Source organism: Leiobunum rupestre, chromosome 2, assembly GCF_980474605.1.
Source record: "Leiobunum rupestre chromosome 2, qqLeiRupe1.1.hap1, whole genome shotgun sequence".
In the NCBI taxonomy this organism is placed as follows: domain Eukaryota; kingdom Metazoa; phylum Arthropoda; class Arachnida; order Opiliones; family Sclerosomatidae; genus Leiobunum; species Leiobunum rupestre.
The window spans coordinates 11,365,469-11,382,869 of NC_143385.1; the positions used below are offsets into that span (position 1 = coordinate 11,365,469).

General features: G+C 38.4%; 1 protein-coding gene across 1 annotated transcript in view; it reads left to right on the forward strand.

Moving 5' to 3' along the window:
* The window catches only part of LOC149956118 (uncharacterized), a 33,184-nt gene extending 15,783 nt beyond the window's left edge, over positions 1-17,401 (forward strand). The window contains exons 2-3 of the mRNA XM_090164626.1: positions 13,526-14,022; positions 15,207-17,401. Of these exons, the coding sequence (XP_090020752.1) occupies positions 13,580-14,022; positions 15,207-16,218 (1,455 nt within the window). The 5' untranslated portion in view covers positions 13,526-13,579 and the 3' untranslated portion in view covers positions 16,219-17,401. The remainder of the gene's footprint in view (positions 1-13,525; positions 14,023-15,206) is intronic.

The following is a 17,401-nucleotide window of genomic DNA, read 5'->3' on the forward strand; positions in this document are numbered from 1 at the left end:
CTAAATACGATTAAATAAATCCAAAACGTATTTTCGTATCATAAATTTTCCAAACCTACTAAATACGATTAAATAAATCCAAAACGTATTTCGTATCATAAATTTTCGAAACGTACTAAATTTGATGAAATAAATCCAAAACGTATTTTCGTACTAACAACACTGACCAGTAGTTAATAATAAGAATAATAAAAGCAAATACTGTGATATCATTGGTGTCGTAAAATAATGAAGGCTCGTACTCTGGACAAGCGCGATCGTGGACCTTGTCCCTTTCGTGGAAAATCCAACAGCAGCACTTTATACGAGAGACTTCGGAGAGGGGCGAGATAGAAAGGGCTTTTGCGGGGAGAGAGAGAGAGTGATATCTGTCTGCCTCTGCCCCGCATCCTGCCTCTTCCAATCTGGCCTCTCGAAGGCAGGCCTCCCGCACTTAGCGGTCACTAATCTGTAAGGCACACACTCGTAAAGATGGAACGGATGAGCGAGAGAGCTCGGATGAATGGCGCCTCCGACATCCACGCGGACTGTTCATCCAGGACACCCAAATAATACGGAGGACACCAAGAAGAGGCGTACTTGGATGGGGCGAAAACCTCCGAAATGTTTGCGGGGGAGTGACTGAGCAAGAAGACAGGTTGAACCCCAAGGAAAGGAGATGCACCCCGAAAGACGAGTAATTTGATTAAAGAAGGACCTCGAGTAGATGGCACTGTTGGGCACTATGGTGCTGGGCATTTTCGAGAAGTTCGCGCTCAGCTCACACACTTTTCGGGGATCTCTCATCAGTTTCTCAGTCTCTTATATTACGGTCACAGCTTTCTAAGCACCAATCACAATCATACACTCATACCGTTTTTGTTATTAGGTCCATAAGTGTGTTAGTTAGGAGCTGCTAGCCTTTAAACACGCTAACGCGGTGTTGTGTACAAATTTCATTGGATGAGCCTTTTCACTGAACGTTTTACGGAAAGGGGGAAGACAATTTCGGAATTTTCCCCTTCCGACGACAGCAGGCGCTAAAGCGTCTAACCAATGAAATTTGTGTGTAATTAATTACAGCTCATTTATACTCTTAAAGCTCCATCCCACTAGAAAATGAGCAGAGTATGCTCATTTCGGGGATTGCCCTGTTTATAATAATTATTTTTGACCATAAGAATTTAATATCATTTTGAGATAAATCTTTTCAATATTGAGTTCGTCATTTACTAAAGATCGACCATTTCTAAATTTTTACAGCTCATTTGTACTCTTAACGCACCAGCCCATTCGAAAATGAGCAAGTTATGCCGAGGGGTCGGAGATTTACCAAAATCCCGTACACTTTGTCTAAAATCGCAAAATCTTTTATCTCTCTCTATGGTAAATTAAAATTGAAATCCCAAAATCACTTTAAAAAGTAATGATAAAATCGCCAAAATCTCCACTAAAACCCAAAATCCCGTACAAAATAATCGCAAGTGTCTTACCCCTCGAGTAATGCCCATTACTGTGATTGCACTGTTATTATTATAATTGTTATAACTATAAGAATTTAATATCTTTTCGAGATAAAACATTTCAATGTTGAGCTGTTTTAAGCGCAATAGGCTTTTTCATAAAACAAGTTACGCTTGCTGAGATGGTTATTATGTAGCTCATTCGTCATGAAATACGTAGAAACTCAGTTAATTTTATATTAAAGAATAGGGTGCCTCGTCGAATTTATTATTATGTACGGAGCTTTTCATAGTGAAACGTCAATGCTACGTCTTCCGTAACGCAGCAGCAACATCAAAACAATAAGGTCAATGTTACTTTATAGAAAGGCCTACTAAAGAGGCAATATCTCAGTGAGCGCCACCAAATGAGCTCAGTCAACATAACATTCCGTTTACGTCCCGAATCAAACCGCTAGTAGTTACTGCCTTATTTGATATATTAAAAAAAAATAATCCGGCCCTGACACCCCTTATCTAAATTGTTACAGCTCATTTGTACCTTTAACGCTCCAGCTCACTCGAAAATGAGCGGAGTGCGCCCATTAGCGTCGGTTTCTTTAAGACTGAGGTGCGATCGGGTCTCTTTCTCCTGTGGCCGCTCGCGTATAAAGGCCGCGAGTAGGCTCGGCCCTTCTCGTAATAAATGAGAGTTCGCGTTATCGTCGAGACCGATAACGTCACCGAGCTGCTCGCGACCGCATTTTTTAAGTCCGCGAACTGCGCCCACCCGCGTATACGAGTGCTAAGAAAAAAATCCGCTTTCCTTGGGCTTTTGTGTTCGTCTTTTTTTAGCCGCGGGTCCAGTATCGATCGAGCCAGAGAAAGCTCAAGCGCGCGTCCCATCTGTAAAAAGAGCCGAGGAAATATCGCTCCTTTTCAGGCCGAATATCGAGTTTCCTTCTTTCTCCGCTGGATGGCGCACTACACACGTTCGTGATTAATAAGAAAATTACGCTTTCTTATTCAAGCGTCTGTTTTGAAATTAATCGTTTCTTCCGGTGCAATTATCCGCCGTTCTCATAAATCATTTTTAGAAGGAAATTTTGAGCTCGAAGCTCAGTTCTTTGGGCCGAAAGGTCACGCTTTTGGGTTTAATCGCTAAGACTGCGGTATAACGATTTAAATGTATTACAACCGTGTTATAATTCCATTACAAACTTTGCTTTTTGAGTTAATTTATTTTATTTTTTAAAGTATAAAATTAGTTTGGTATGTTATATAATTTATTAATTGTTGAATTAACTAAGAAGTCCAAGAGACATCAATGAAGTATTTCAAATTTGAACAAGCTTAAATGAAGAAGCTCAAATGAAGAATTTCTAATTTGGAAGAAGCTCAAATGAAGAATTTCTAATTTGGAAGAAGGTCAAATGAAGAATTTCTAATTTGGAAGAAGGTCAAATGAAGAATTTCTAATTTGGAAGAAGCTCAAATGAAGAATTTCTAATTTGGAAGAAGGTCAAATGAAGAATTTCTAATTTCGAAGAAAGTCAAATGAAGAATTTCTAATTTGGAAGAAGGTCAAATGAAGAATTTCTAATTTGGAAGAAGGTCAAATGAAGAATTTCTAATTTGGAAGAAGCTCAAATGAAGAATTTCTAATTTGGAAGAAGGTCAAATGAAGAATTTCTAATTTGGAAGAAGCTCAAATGAAGAATTTCTAATTTGGAAGAAGGTCAAATGAAGAATTTCTAATTTGGAAGAAGCTCAAATGAAGAATTTCTAATTTGGAAGAAGGTCAAATGAAGAATTTCTAATTTCGAAGAAAGTCAAATGAAGAATTTCTAATTTGGAAGAAGGTCAAATGAAGAATTTCGAATTTGGAAGAAGGTCAAATGAAGAATTTCTAATTTGGAAGAAGGTCAAATGAAGAATTTCGAATTTGGAAGAAGGTCAAATGAAGAATTTCTAATTTGGAAGAAGGTCAAATGAAGAATTTCTAATTTGGAAGATGGTCTATAATGAAATTTACTATCGGGTTTTTTGGAGATTGTCATACTCTAATGATGCAGGGCTTAAAATATCATAATAATTATTTAAAATTATGAATATATTACTGAGATTAATCTATAAAATATTTCAGTGAATCGCAAAATTTGTCCATAGTATTTTATTTGCGTTTTACCAAATAAATTCATGGATTTATAACCAGTTTACTTTCGAGAGATCTTGTCCACGCGAGTATAGAGGCGTTGTGGCGTACTGATGTGGATCATCCAAAAAGGTACGCCACAATGCCTCTACTCGCGGCTTTGACAATACAAAGGTTTCACTGCCCTTGTAAACACACGGCATCCACTGTGGATGTAGTAGAAACTATAATGGGGGTGCTCAAACGGTATTTACTATTTTTGGTCAACTACAAATAAGATCCTTTTCAATATACAAAAGAGTTTTTTACACGAAATTCGCGTCAAAGCACAATACAAACTCGGTACGCTGCTGCGAGACTTTATCCGAAAACTGGTCCATTCTGTGTTACCCATTTGCTTACGCTACTGATGTTCTTTTTTTGGGTGTGGAACGAATCATCGCTTTACGTTTGGAAACCAGACACCGAGGGGTAAGACAATCTGCGAACTCGGTGTACACTGCCGTACCTTTGACAGTGCTAAATGGAACTCGCGAACTCTTGAAAATATGTACCTTTAACAGTACTAGATGCACGGACTCGGTGTACAGATTATCTGAGATTGTCTTACCCCTCGCCAGACACTTACATATTGAGCTAGTTTTGCACCAAAACTTTTATCTAATTCTTTAGGCCTATTCACACTAGCTAACATTTTTCAAAACATTGTTGGACAACACAGGTCGTAAACAGAGTTGCTCCTTGTGAATGGACAGTTGGACACAACTTGTTGGCCATTGAAACACTTTTGACGGCCAAGTTTTGATGAACGGTCGGTTTTTGCAACGGAGGCATACCTCCAAATATTTAAGTCTAATAATTTTCGTTCACATCTCTTCGATTGAATAAATCTAACAATTGCTGTTTGCTCGTGCGAATAGGCATTTAATAAAAGTTGGCTCGTCGGAATAGGTCTATAGTAAATGTTGGCTCTTGTGAATAGGTATTTAGTAATTGTTGGCTAGGGTGAACAGGCCTTTTTAAAATGTTGGCTCATACGAATAGGCCTTTAGTAAATGTTGGCTCGTAGGAATAGGCCTTTAGTAAATTTTGTCTCGTGTTAATATGTATTTAGTAAATGCTGGATCGGGTGAACAGGCCTTTATTAAAATGTTGGCTCGTACGAATAGGCATTTAGTACATGTTGGCTCGGGGGAACAGGCCTTTATTAAAATGTTGGTTCGTACGAATAGGCCTTTAGTAAATGTTGGCTCTTAGGAATAGGCCTTTAGTAAATGTTGGCTCGTGTTAATCTGTATTTAGGAAATGTTGGTTCAGGTGAACAGGCCTTTATTAAAATGTTGGCTCATACGAATAGGCCTTTAGTAAACGTTGGCTCGGGTGAACAGGCGTTTATTAAAATGTTGGCTCGAGTGAATAGGCCTTTAGTAAATGTTGGGTCATACGAATAGGCCTTGAGACTAAAATTACGTTGTTCGGTTGTGTGTAAAGTAATTTTATCCTACGTAAGTCACTTCTTTTCATATTTTCAAAGGATAAGAAAATAATAAATCATTTATTCCGGGCAACAAGGGCGGCCTTCCTAAAGCGTACACACAATGGATGGCTGAAGGATGCGGAAGAAAACGAGGAAATCAGAATTTCCCTCCTGGAGTATGACGCGGGCGGGGGGGGGGGGGAAGAGACGCCTGTTTTGTTCTTCCGCCCTTATAATTCATAGCCACAGGGGCAGCCACAGGGGCCATTAGCGTAAGAAGGGCCCTATGACGCTGACATATGCGGGGGATATTTCGCCACCCCCGTTCGCGTCGTCCGATCCTCTTAACTCTGTTTTGAGTTACGAGGCCTGTCTCCCATCCAACGCCGGGGCGACGCCGGCCCGAAGAGAGTGGGGGAAGAGAAAAGAGGGGAGGATGGACGGGCGGACAAGCCCGGCCACGCCGAAGTGTCGAGGGGGAGACTGCCTAGTCGAGAGGGGGTAGTAAAAATGATGTTGGTTGACGGCGAAAAAATCTCGCTTTGGCGTAAAAGAGCCACCAGCGACGAGAGAAAGTAGCGTCTGACAGCCGGCCAAGGCGAAAACACATATTTCACGCTTTTACATTTCCCTTTCTCTGGCTCTCTCTCTCTCTCGCTCCTCTTGGAGGGATTTTGATGATACTTCTTTTTTATCATTTTGCCCTTCAGATTTCGTACGAGGCGGAAAAAGCCTTCTCCAAGAATGCTCGAGATGTTCCTTTCAGTTTCCATCTAACTTGGTCCTTTTTATCCCGGCTTCAACGCGAAGATGCTTTTCGGGCCTTCCTTTTTCTCTGACGCTTCCCTCCTTTTACTCACACCCCGAACCACGTTTTCTTTTCTTTTACTCCGCCAGACCAAATTCTCAGAGAATAGTCCCCGCAATATTCATATTTAGAACGATCACATTTTGTTTAGCGAAGCTGTGTTTAATTAGTCACACGTTGACGTTGTTTAAAGCATTTAATTTTTTGAAATTAAAATTTTTCACACGTGGACGTCGTCTTATTCATTATGACGTTTTAATTTGAAATGTATTGTACATCGACGTCATATAAGGTCTTTTACTTTTAAATATTTTTAATTTGTCGTACATCGGCGTCATTTAAGGACTTCTACTTTTTAATTTTTTTAATTGGTCATTCATCCAAAGAGTATAAAAACTACGTAACCTAGAGATATAATGACGGTCGAAAGCAGTAAAGGAAGTTGTAGCAACCGGGGGGGAAGTAACTCAGTGAATTTGCACTTCAAATTTCGGTACCGCAGCGCCACTACGGCAGTTTTAAGTGGCAATCATTTTGATTTAGTTAAACATTCTTGAAAATTCCTTAAGGAATTGGTTACCTTTAGAACTTGGCAACGTTAGAGAACAAACGCTTTATTCTTCACTTTTTGAAAATAAACACCGAAACAACGAATCCACAAATTCTAACTAAAAAAATCACGAAACAGTAACCAATTACTGTCACTTTTTTGAATTGACAGATATTAGACAATTAAATATCCAAAATGCCAAATTTAGCACCTCCGCAACACCGTAACTGCCATTTTTCTCCGGTTTTATTATTTATTGTACTAAATACTGACGTAGTGGCGCTGCGGTACCGAAATTTGAAGTGCAAATTCACTGAGTGCCTTCCCCCCCGGTTGCTACAACTTCCTTTACTGCTTTCGACCGTCATTATATCTCTAGGTTACGTAGTTTTTATACTCTTTGATTCATCGACGTCATTTAAGGTCTTTTACTTTTCAAATTTAAATTGGTTACACGTCAACTCCATTTAAGGCATTAAAGCTTTTCAAATTTAAATTCGTCGTTCATCGACTTCATGTCAAGCCTTTTACATTTTCAAATTCAAAATCTTCGTACCTCGACGTCGTTTAAGGCATATTTCGTTTCCCTGAATTCCAATGAGCATGATAGTTTTGGTTTGTTCTCGGATTTTGGAGTTTGCAAGTTCACTTTCCACTGGTTTAAGGGGTTTTCCCCCGAGCTCTTCGGTTTCCTCTTCCATAAAAATCTGATGACGTTAACGGTAATAGTTAAGTGTAGGGAGCTGTTGGCTCGCGTGGCTTGCAGGGCTGGCCACAACCCTCCTACGCATTGTAACCCGGCCACCTGAATTAAAGGCTTCAAAAGTCGCTTGATGACTTAGGCCTAAGGTGGTACCTTGGGTGATTAGCATAGCTGATTATTATTATTATCTTTCGCGATCTTATGTTATTCGTTGGAAGTTTTGGCCCATATGAAATCGGGTTTTTTCAAAACAGTGTAATGTCATTTTTGGCTTGGGGTGTTAAAGTTTTATTTTATTATGGGATTTGATTTGATTTTATTGGAATAGCGCGAACGGTTTCTTAGTCTTAGAAAATTTTCATTTTAAAATAAAAGAAAAAGTGTTTCGGAGGAGTAGGTAGTGGAAAATGTGTTTTCTGGGGAATTGGGGACTTTCACTAACCTTGACATTTCAAGTACTTTCAATTAAATTGAGTTTGAAAGTAGGTTGGCCTTTTTGGTAAATTTTTAGGGGGGAGTGGCTATGATTCGAAACTATTACCAAAAGAATATTTCCCGTTATTTACAAATTTAATTTTAATTAAAAAATGCGATATAAATTGTTTTTTAATATTTAAAATAACTTTTGTATATTTATGTGATTTCGTAATATTGAAGGTACTCCGATGTTGGAAAAATTTCGTAGGAAATCGTAGCTCCTAATTATCCGTATCTAGTTATTGCGGTAATGCCGGCAACGAAACAAAGTCTAAATCATAGAGTAACCCACTCACATAGAGAGGAAGGCCTTATAGAAGCGCATGAAACATTAATCTTAACGGACCAACGGCGTGAATAAATATAGTCCTAAGAGCGATGGTGTTGTTTTTACATTTTTTACAATATAAATTTACTTTTTTATCCAGATATTGTACATTAACTTTAGGCTAACTTGTTAATTTCACGCCTCTAAAACAAGACGTTGCGTACGAAAATTGTTAAAAAGTTTCGCTGATAGCCTTCCACTCTTTGTGATTGGGTTCCTCTATAGTCTAAATTATGTAGAAAAAGCTTCGGCGTAGCTGAAAAAATAAAAAAAATATATTTTAAGTTCCCTTTCGATACATTCTTCTGATACTTCGTTACCGTTGAAGTACCCGGGTATAAAATACAAATCAGTAAATAAAAACGCAAATTATCGTGATTTTACGTGATCTATAATCTATGTTCAATAAGAATGTAAAAATGCGTATAAAAAGTGAAATTGAAAAGAGTGGGCGAAAAGTCGGCGCATATTTTGTCTGGCCACATTCTCTCGATCGGGCTTTTTAAAGCATAGGCGCGCCGAAAAAGGGGACAAAATTTAAATGTTTCGAATTTCAACGAGCAGAACGCGGCCCTCCGACCGTCGGAAAAACCCGATAAAAACACTTTGAGGCCAAACACAATAACTTTCCACCTTCACAATGCATTTGGCTTTGAAGAGATTCTGCTGCTGCCTTTCCGGATAGTGCCCCCCTCCCAAATAATACCCCTTCCCCTTCCCCTTTGACCCCCCTCCCAAAATGAAAAGCGGGTGCGTTGTTGGCTTCTTGGTCCGGATGAGCGCCGTGATGGTTCCGAAGATAGATAAAAGAGGGCGCTAACGTATCGTGGGGGAACGAATTTGCATATGTTGATTATTTGGAAGCCGTATTGAAAAATCAATTTGCTGATAACCGATACTTCGACCCGGCTCGACTCCGATACGGATCCCTGTTGTGTCCGCGAATACGCTGGCTGGCTACGAAGCGCTAGTCTTTCGACGCACCGGGCTTCGGAGATATCTTCTTCGGGGCTTTTGGGGCTATCATATCTGCGGCTAGTCGTCGAATAATAAAGCCATCATATATACCTGCGGCGTGCCGCTCGCAGATAAGAAGAGCCGCGAACGCTATTTTTTGTCGTAACAAAAGCCTCCCTACTTTCGTTGTCGTCGAGAATTGGTCGGTCGCGCCCTCTGCCGAAGGCCGCGCTCAACGCGACGAGGTTTCGAAAGATAGCTCGGTAAATAAAATGTCCTAAATTTTTATTTGTGCCATTTTTTCGAGGTAATCTTGGCGATGGAATTTATGGGGCGAAACCCGCGATACGTTTCGGGAAGTGAGCCCTTTGGCCGAGGGTCTCTTCACTGCTAAGCCGACGACGTTGTTTACGCGCACGATTTCATCGGGGGTTATATCTCGAGGCGCTAAGCCTCTGCCTATTTACAGCGGCCGATTTACTCTCGCGTCGAGAGAAGGGAAATTTAAATAATGACTGAAATTTCGTACATCGACTATATGGACTACTACCGGTATTCATTTCGTCAATAGCCTTCTCTCGCTTTCTCGCTGTAAATTAGCATATTCAATTTGTGTAGGTCTATTTCTTTCCTTTATCTATTTCATGGTTGAGAATATTGGTAATAACCTAGGGTTTTTTATCCCTAATAGCACCCGTGACGCCAATAAGAGGAGCTTTTGGCCTAGTTAGACCAATGATAATATAGAACTCGTACCCTAGATTCGATACCGCGGCCTCGTGCGTTACCAATGAGCGTTTACCCACTTACTACCGGAACTTCGAAAAATTTAGGCAGGGGCGTAGGAACGTTCTAGAAGTTGGAGGGGGCAAAGTGAAACCAAAAGGGGTCTAGAGAATGGTTTTGAATTTTTAATGAAGTGTAGCTTCTCCGAATGCATTTGTACATTTTTCTACTATATACATTGGCGGGAAAAGACTGAAATTTAAACACAGTTGAGGTTCTATAAGCTTTATATGCTTTTAAAATGATAATTTGAGCCTCGCGAATATTTCAACTGACCAAAAAGTTGGAGGGGGCAATAACATTAGTTGCCCCTCCCAGTAAAATTCTAGGGAGGGGCATTGCCCCCCTTGCCCCCCCTGGTTCCTACGCCCCTGAATTTAGGTACCTAGTTACCATGGCAACCAACTATAGATAGCGCCCTACAGCAAACGGTGGAGGCCCATTTTTCGGAGGTCGCGTGCCGAAAGCTCTCTGAATTTGAATTTAGGTTATTACCTTTGGATAGTCTGAAAGCGAACTAATTTAAATGGTACCAAAAATTATTTAATGTCATTTATTCGTAATATTTTGAAAATATTCTTCTTCAAATTTATTTAAAACAGTGGTTCCGTTGGTGCACGAGGAGGGTGTTGTATATATAATCTTTTTGGAATTATTGAAATTTAAAACAAATTAGTGTCAAATGATCCAATTTAACGACCAATTCGTGTTATTTATATTATCTAAACGATTTAATTCCATATGATCGAATTTATTTTAAAAAATGAATATATTTATTGTAGTTTCAAATAGTCCAGGTTCAGTCCAAAAATCAAGCTATAGAAGATTGCTCATTATGTTTATATTAAGTGTCATATTTTGGATGATTAATTTCGTATATTTAAAAATCGATTCTGACAAATTCATTTCGAATATTTTCAAAACAATTCTGACAAATGCATTTCGAACATTTTCAAAACGATTTTAAGAAATGCATTTCGAACATGTTCAACACGATTCTGAGAAATTCATCTCGAACATTTACAAAAAATTTCTGACAAGTGCATTTAACATTTGCAACACGATTCTGACAAATTCAATTCGAACATTGAAAATGATTCAGACCAACGCATTTCGAACATGTGCAACACGATTCTAACAAATTAAATTAGAACATGTGCAACACGATTCTAACAAATACAATTCGAACATGTGCAACACGATTCTAACAAATGAAATTAGAACATGTGCAACACGATTCTAACAAATGCAATTCGAACATTTGTAATACGATTTAGACCATGGCTATTCGAATTCTTTCACAACGATTCTGACAAATGCGATTCGAACATTTTGCAGCAAGATTCTGAAGTTTGAAATTCAAAGAATTTATACAAAATTGTAGCAAACATTTCATTTTTATCAAAGATTCAAATTTGAAGATCATCCTAATAATGTTTACACATATATATCATTCCCGTAGCAACTAGAGTAAGTGGATAGCGTGTTAAGCCATATACATTCGAAGGAAAACATTTTCCCGAAGAGTTTATTGACTTATAGTTTGATTGAGTTCTTTGGACAAGATTACTCTCTCGGCAACTGGATTACTTACCTCGAACATCATTTAACGCCATCCTCTGGTTTTCCTAGGAAACTTTCTCCGACTCCCCCTCGCGTGCATTGTGAACTGGAACCGTTCGTGTAATGCTTCAAATTCCCTTGGTCGCAAAAAAGGCGCAAATCCAATCGTCGTGAAATCGAAAAACGTTGAAATTCGGAAATTGTATTTTACGCCTTATTCCTCTCTCTCTAGCTATCGTAGCCTGAGGAAACATTCTCGGAAATTTAGTTCTCCTGAAAATTTCAATATTTCATCTCTAAGGAAAGCAAATGCCCTAGAGGTGATTTCACCGTAAGCTCTCGACTGTTGGCTCACAGTCTTTCCTAAAATAAGACGCTACTTTTTCTCAGAAATAATTTATCGTTTGCGCGAATGTTCTGTGGTTATTAATTGCGAAAATGCTCTTGGGGGTTTTATTTTATTTCAAAAGACTGTTTTCCTTCCGAAATACGTCTTACAATCGCAAACTAAAACCCAGGTAGCAACAACACGTAGATACAACGTTACTTGTTTTATCGATGTTCCTACGACGTGGGAAAACACTTTCGCTAAACGTTGATCATGTCACCACTTCCCTAACATTTCTGGTGTTAAGCTTTTATTGTTCATGTGTTAAGCTTTTATCGTTCGTGTATAAAGTGGTTCTTGTTCATTTATTAATATAAAATGTTAAAATTATAACAAATGTAAAAGTACAAATTAATAAATCATTTTCCCGATGTACACCGTTTTAGAAACTCGTTACATTATGAATTTAACTCCGCAAAGCGTTTTGAAAAATAAGCGGGCCACAGTACAGCTCGGCCACTTGAATTAATGTCATTAAAAGTCGCTGGACCTGAGGTGGCTCCTTGGGTATTAGCCAAGCTAATAGCTTATTAGTATTATTATAAAAAAATATGAGAAAAATATTTTTAAAATTAAGTGTGTCGGTATATGATTAACTAGCACTAAAGTGGTGAATACCCCGTATCGGGTATATGACTAGAAAAAAGTTTTTACAATTTTGAGACATTCATATGCCTAATTTAGAAAGGTTACCCAGGACATTTTTAAATCGTATAGTTTTTAGATGTTGCCATCTGGTGACTAAATGTTGTGTATATATAGGTGATGGAAAATAACTTCTTAACCGGAATAGAAGCCCTCATTGCTTTCCTCCTGTTTATCACGTGTATAATAGAATTTTTGTTATTTTTTCGAACCTATGCTAACGGACAATTAAAGTTAGTTACTTTTAGCCCAGGAACTTACGGATTTTACTTCTTACATTTGCCCATCTATATTAAAATTAGTAGTTTTGAGCTTAACAAAAATATACTAAAAGTTCCTAACACTAGAGGGTGAGCCTCCGACATCATCTTGAAAAAGGGCTGCCATGAACGCTTTTCTTTGTATTATCCATAATAATGTAAAAAAATCATAAAATTTCGTACATATCATTTTTATAATGTTATGAACACCATACTAAGATTTTGCCTACGCAAACTTCATCCGCGTGGAGTTTGCAACTTTTCTCCCAACTGGCTAAAAAGGTTTTTTCCCGAGTTCTTCCGTTTACCCACTCCATTAAAACTTGTTGAGGTTAACGATAATAACGAGTGTAAGGAGATGTTGGCTCTGTTGGTATGAATAGCTAAACACCACCCTCCTATTCATTATCAACCGGTCACCTGAAAGTGGCTTGATGACTAGGGCCTAAGGTGGTGCCAAGGGTATAAGACTAGTTGTTTATTAATATTATCACATGTAACATAATCACTCATAAGTATGCCATAAAAGCATTTTCGTTAATGAAACCTTGTTCACGGGATATGACGTAAATTACGTCACTTACAATTCCGTGACGAAATACGCGTCATCAACTTTACTGATGGGAAACGGAAGTTAGTGAGAATTCCTCGCGCGTTTCTGGCTTTGCCCATGTCGAGGTTAGCTCGTGCCTCGCGATCACATGATTTCATTTCCATAGTAACCTTTGCAATAGCGCAAGGATTATAAGCATTTTTGCATTTTAGGGTCCGCTCAATGTATGTTCCGCGTGAAACAACGTCTCGTAGAATTTCTTTCAATGGAAATATTATACAGAGGCATACTTATGAGTCATTATGTTACATATGGTATGATGATGATGATGGTGATGATGATGATGATGATGATTACTAGTACCATTTTATCAGTGCAATCTCACAGTGCATAAATTTCCAATGGCCTTCGTTACTTCATACCTATTACTTAATCAATTTCTCTAAAATTGCAGGAACACTTGTAGTGGATTGTACTGAAAGTCTAGTTGGCATCGATCCTATCGCCGATGAACGCGACAGTGCGCAAAGAAAGTAGCTTAGAGTTGCCCATTTCTCTCGTGGACGAGAGACATCGTACCAGTTCCAAGAGCGAAGGGCCCCAGCCACAAGGAACCGCGACGGACCCCAACGAACGCGAATCGGACACCAAAATGGGGATCTTTCGACGGGTGTCTCGAGCCACTCCGTACGACATTGCCTCTTTGGCTGTCTCCTGCGTCTCCATGAACCCTAACTTCGCCAGCACGTCCTCTTCCAGCCTCGTGGATGTACCCGACCCGGAAGGAGGTGATTGCTGCCGAAGCCTGATGGAGTTGTCTCGCTGGATCAACCCTAGTCGTGCCGCCAAAGCCGACAAGAACAACCGGCACAACGCCCACAAAAGGAAAGCGCAAAGGTTCGACATCGCCTTTCTTACTCGACCATCGACGGAGGAGGATTCATCGACGGGGTAACTTCTTTTTCAAAGCTTGTCTTACTTAATACCGCAAATCTCGAATCGCATGCGCATGCATTGGATCAGTTACTGGAAATATTTACTGTTAGCTGTGTGCTTTGACATCATACCCAAAAACGAGAATGAATTAGGCCTTAGTCTGAAGTCTGCGTCCTCATTCTTGAAATGACTCTCAGTAAAAATCAATTAAGCAAAGATAGGTCACTTATAAACTTATATGAGAAATATAATTCTGAAATTAAGAGAAATATAATTCTGAACTTTATTGAAATATAATTCTGATCTTATGAGAAATATAATTAAGAAATTATGAGAAATATTATTATGAACTTATGATAATTATAATTATAAACCCATGAGAAATATAATTATAAACTCATGAGAAATATAATTATAATATCATGAGATATATAATTATAATATCATAACAAAGAATATAAAGCCCCGTCTAGTGGAGCTTTTGCGCCTCTCGTTTTTAAAGATAGACCGGGTTGCGTTAACCGTTTCCGGTTACTCTGATTTGCTCTGCCGGAAGTTTCAAATGCAACCAAAAAACGTGGCCAATAATATCAATCCTTTCATTCGTGGGGCTTTATATTCTTTGATCATAAGATATATAATTATAATATCATGAGAAATGTAATTAAAAGATTTTGATAAATATAATTATAGGATTTTGAGAAATATATTTATAAACTTTGGATAAATATAATTATAATCTTATGATAAATATATTTATAATCTTATGATAAATATATTTATAAACTTATGATAAATATGATTATAATCTTATGATAAATATAATTATAAACTCGATATAAGATGGCTCCCAGAAATATGAAATGACTAAAAATGATATATATAACAGATAAATAGTTCGTGCGACGATCTTATTCAATGTTACCCATGAAATATTTTAACGAAAGCGTATTCTGAATATCCATAGAATCTCCTGGACTTAATTATTTTTTTGGGGCTAGTATTCAAATATATTCTGAAACAGGGCCGCTAGTTTGGGTAAAGTGACAAGCCGTCGCCACTCTATCTGACACGGACCTTTCTATAGTTTTCACAAAATTAGATATAACAGAATTCTATAAGCTGCATAATCACTAACCTTACTATCACTATGGCACTTTAATTAGTTAACAAATATTAATTTCTGGGTTATATTTCAGGTCTTGTAGTCGATCAGATTCTCAATCACCGGAATTGGACGTCGTCGCTCTGGATTCTTCGTGCAAATCGGAAGAAGACAACGAAAATCCGAAACAAAGAGCTGGCCGCTCGCTGGCGTCGGTTCGCGGGTCGAAGCGACAGAAAACCGCAGAAACGAACGCCACTAGATTCATAAATCAAAATATCGTCGAAGACTTGACTTATTCCAAACTGAGGAGCGACACGCTTAGGAACGACCCAGCCAGCGATCAGTCTGTACTCGGTGAAACGGCGAGAAATGAAGAAGCGGTCAGCGCTTTCAAGAAAGTGGACAGATGCTCTCCATCCGGAATGGGTCATCAACAGCGACTGTCGAAGATTCCTCTGCAATCATCCTTGCTCACGAGCAACAATCAGACGAGAATCTTACTACCGAACACTTCCGTGGTCAACGGAGGACTTCGACCATCCTTAGACACCGTGCTGAGTGGCAGTTCCGTTTTTGAACCCACCAATAAGAACGTTCAGTATCACGACAGTAATAACATGTTGTACAAGACACGATTTCCCATTCCTGATTCCTCCGCTCTCATCAACGTATCTAGTACGCCGGTTGATTTAGGGGTCTCCCTATCAACCTTTCCTAAGCCCGATACCAGTTTCCCAGTGACGGTGTCCTCTAGTTCTAGAAGAGGAAGTTCTACTTCGTTACAACACTGTTCCACGGAACCAAACGAAACTGTGGCGTCGAGTAGCTCCTCCAATTACGCGACGAAATCTTACAGTCACCCCCTGTTACCGTTCTTGCCACCGTCATTGGCGGCGCTTACATTCCCCACTCAGAACTGGTGCGCCAAGTGCAACGCTAGTTTCCGGATGACCAGCGATTTAGTATATCACATGAGGTCGCACCACAAAAGAGAAACTGACGTGCAGAAAAAGAAACGGGAAGAAAAACTAAGATGCGACATCTGTCACGAAAGTTTCAGGGAACGTCACCATCTTACCAGGCACATGACGTCGCATCAATAAATACCCAAAATTATTTCGGGAGTAGTTGTTCGTAACCTAATAACGAAATCTGAATTTAAATACGTTATTTAACTTAAGTCGTAGTAAAAATATTACATAGAGCCAAGAAGTTTATTTTAGAAGCGAATTCTCTATTAGTTCCCTGATGATAATCATCATAGAATCTAAATTGAGTTTTGTTCGTACAACGCGATTTTCGTCGGGAAACGTTTGTCGGGCAACTTCGTACTAGCCACAATGCAACCAGGATAATTCCACTTAGCAGGTTGGATCAATGAAACAATCGAATAGCGTACCTAAATCAGACTTGCTATCCACAACTTCCCCATATTTTATGGTTATTGCATTATGGTTATTGCTATTTACATTTGGTAAAGATAGTCTTAACTTTTAAAATTATTGGAAATATATATTAATTTTCTGGGTTATTAAAGTAAATAAATTTTATTAAATTATTTGTATAATTAATCAACCCCACCATGGTTTTTCTGAGCTTTAATTTACCTGCAATAGAGGGAGCAGTTATCAACATAAAACCACCCCGAACACTAGGTGAAGTAGGGTATAGCGTCGCATCGTAATCCTACCTTCTCAAGTTGAATAATCTGATTATATATGTTACGAACTAGATGGTGGTATAATATCATGGAATTAGTTAACAAAATTCTTTTTTTTTCAAAAATAATAATAATATTAAATCGATAAAAATTGTACAATTAAGGCTTAAGTTTAAATTTCAAATTAAACGATAAATTACAAGATCAAAACGATTCATGGAGTCAGCAAAATCGCGTAGTGCGAACTTAGTCATGGAACGAAAATGAAAGGAAGGAATGGAAAAAGATAAACATTATCCTCGTACGTAAAGCGGAAGAATGTCACAGCGTGGAAGAACATTCCGCAGTAAGGACTAATTGGTGTAGGGACTATTCAGTGTAAGGACATATTGCAGTAAGGACTATTTAGTGTTGGATATTGCGACTGGCTTATAATTCCATCATAAAGTTTTATTTGAACAAAATAAAAGAAATGTGAACTTTTTGCATGTTGCATATTTAAGGTAAGTCCTTGAATTGTACATGCTTATGTATATTATCTCTGATAATATGATAATTATAATACGTAAGCAAAACTATTTAAAATGATTTTAAAAACTCACTATAATAACTTATTTATCCTATAC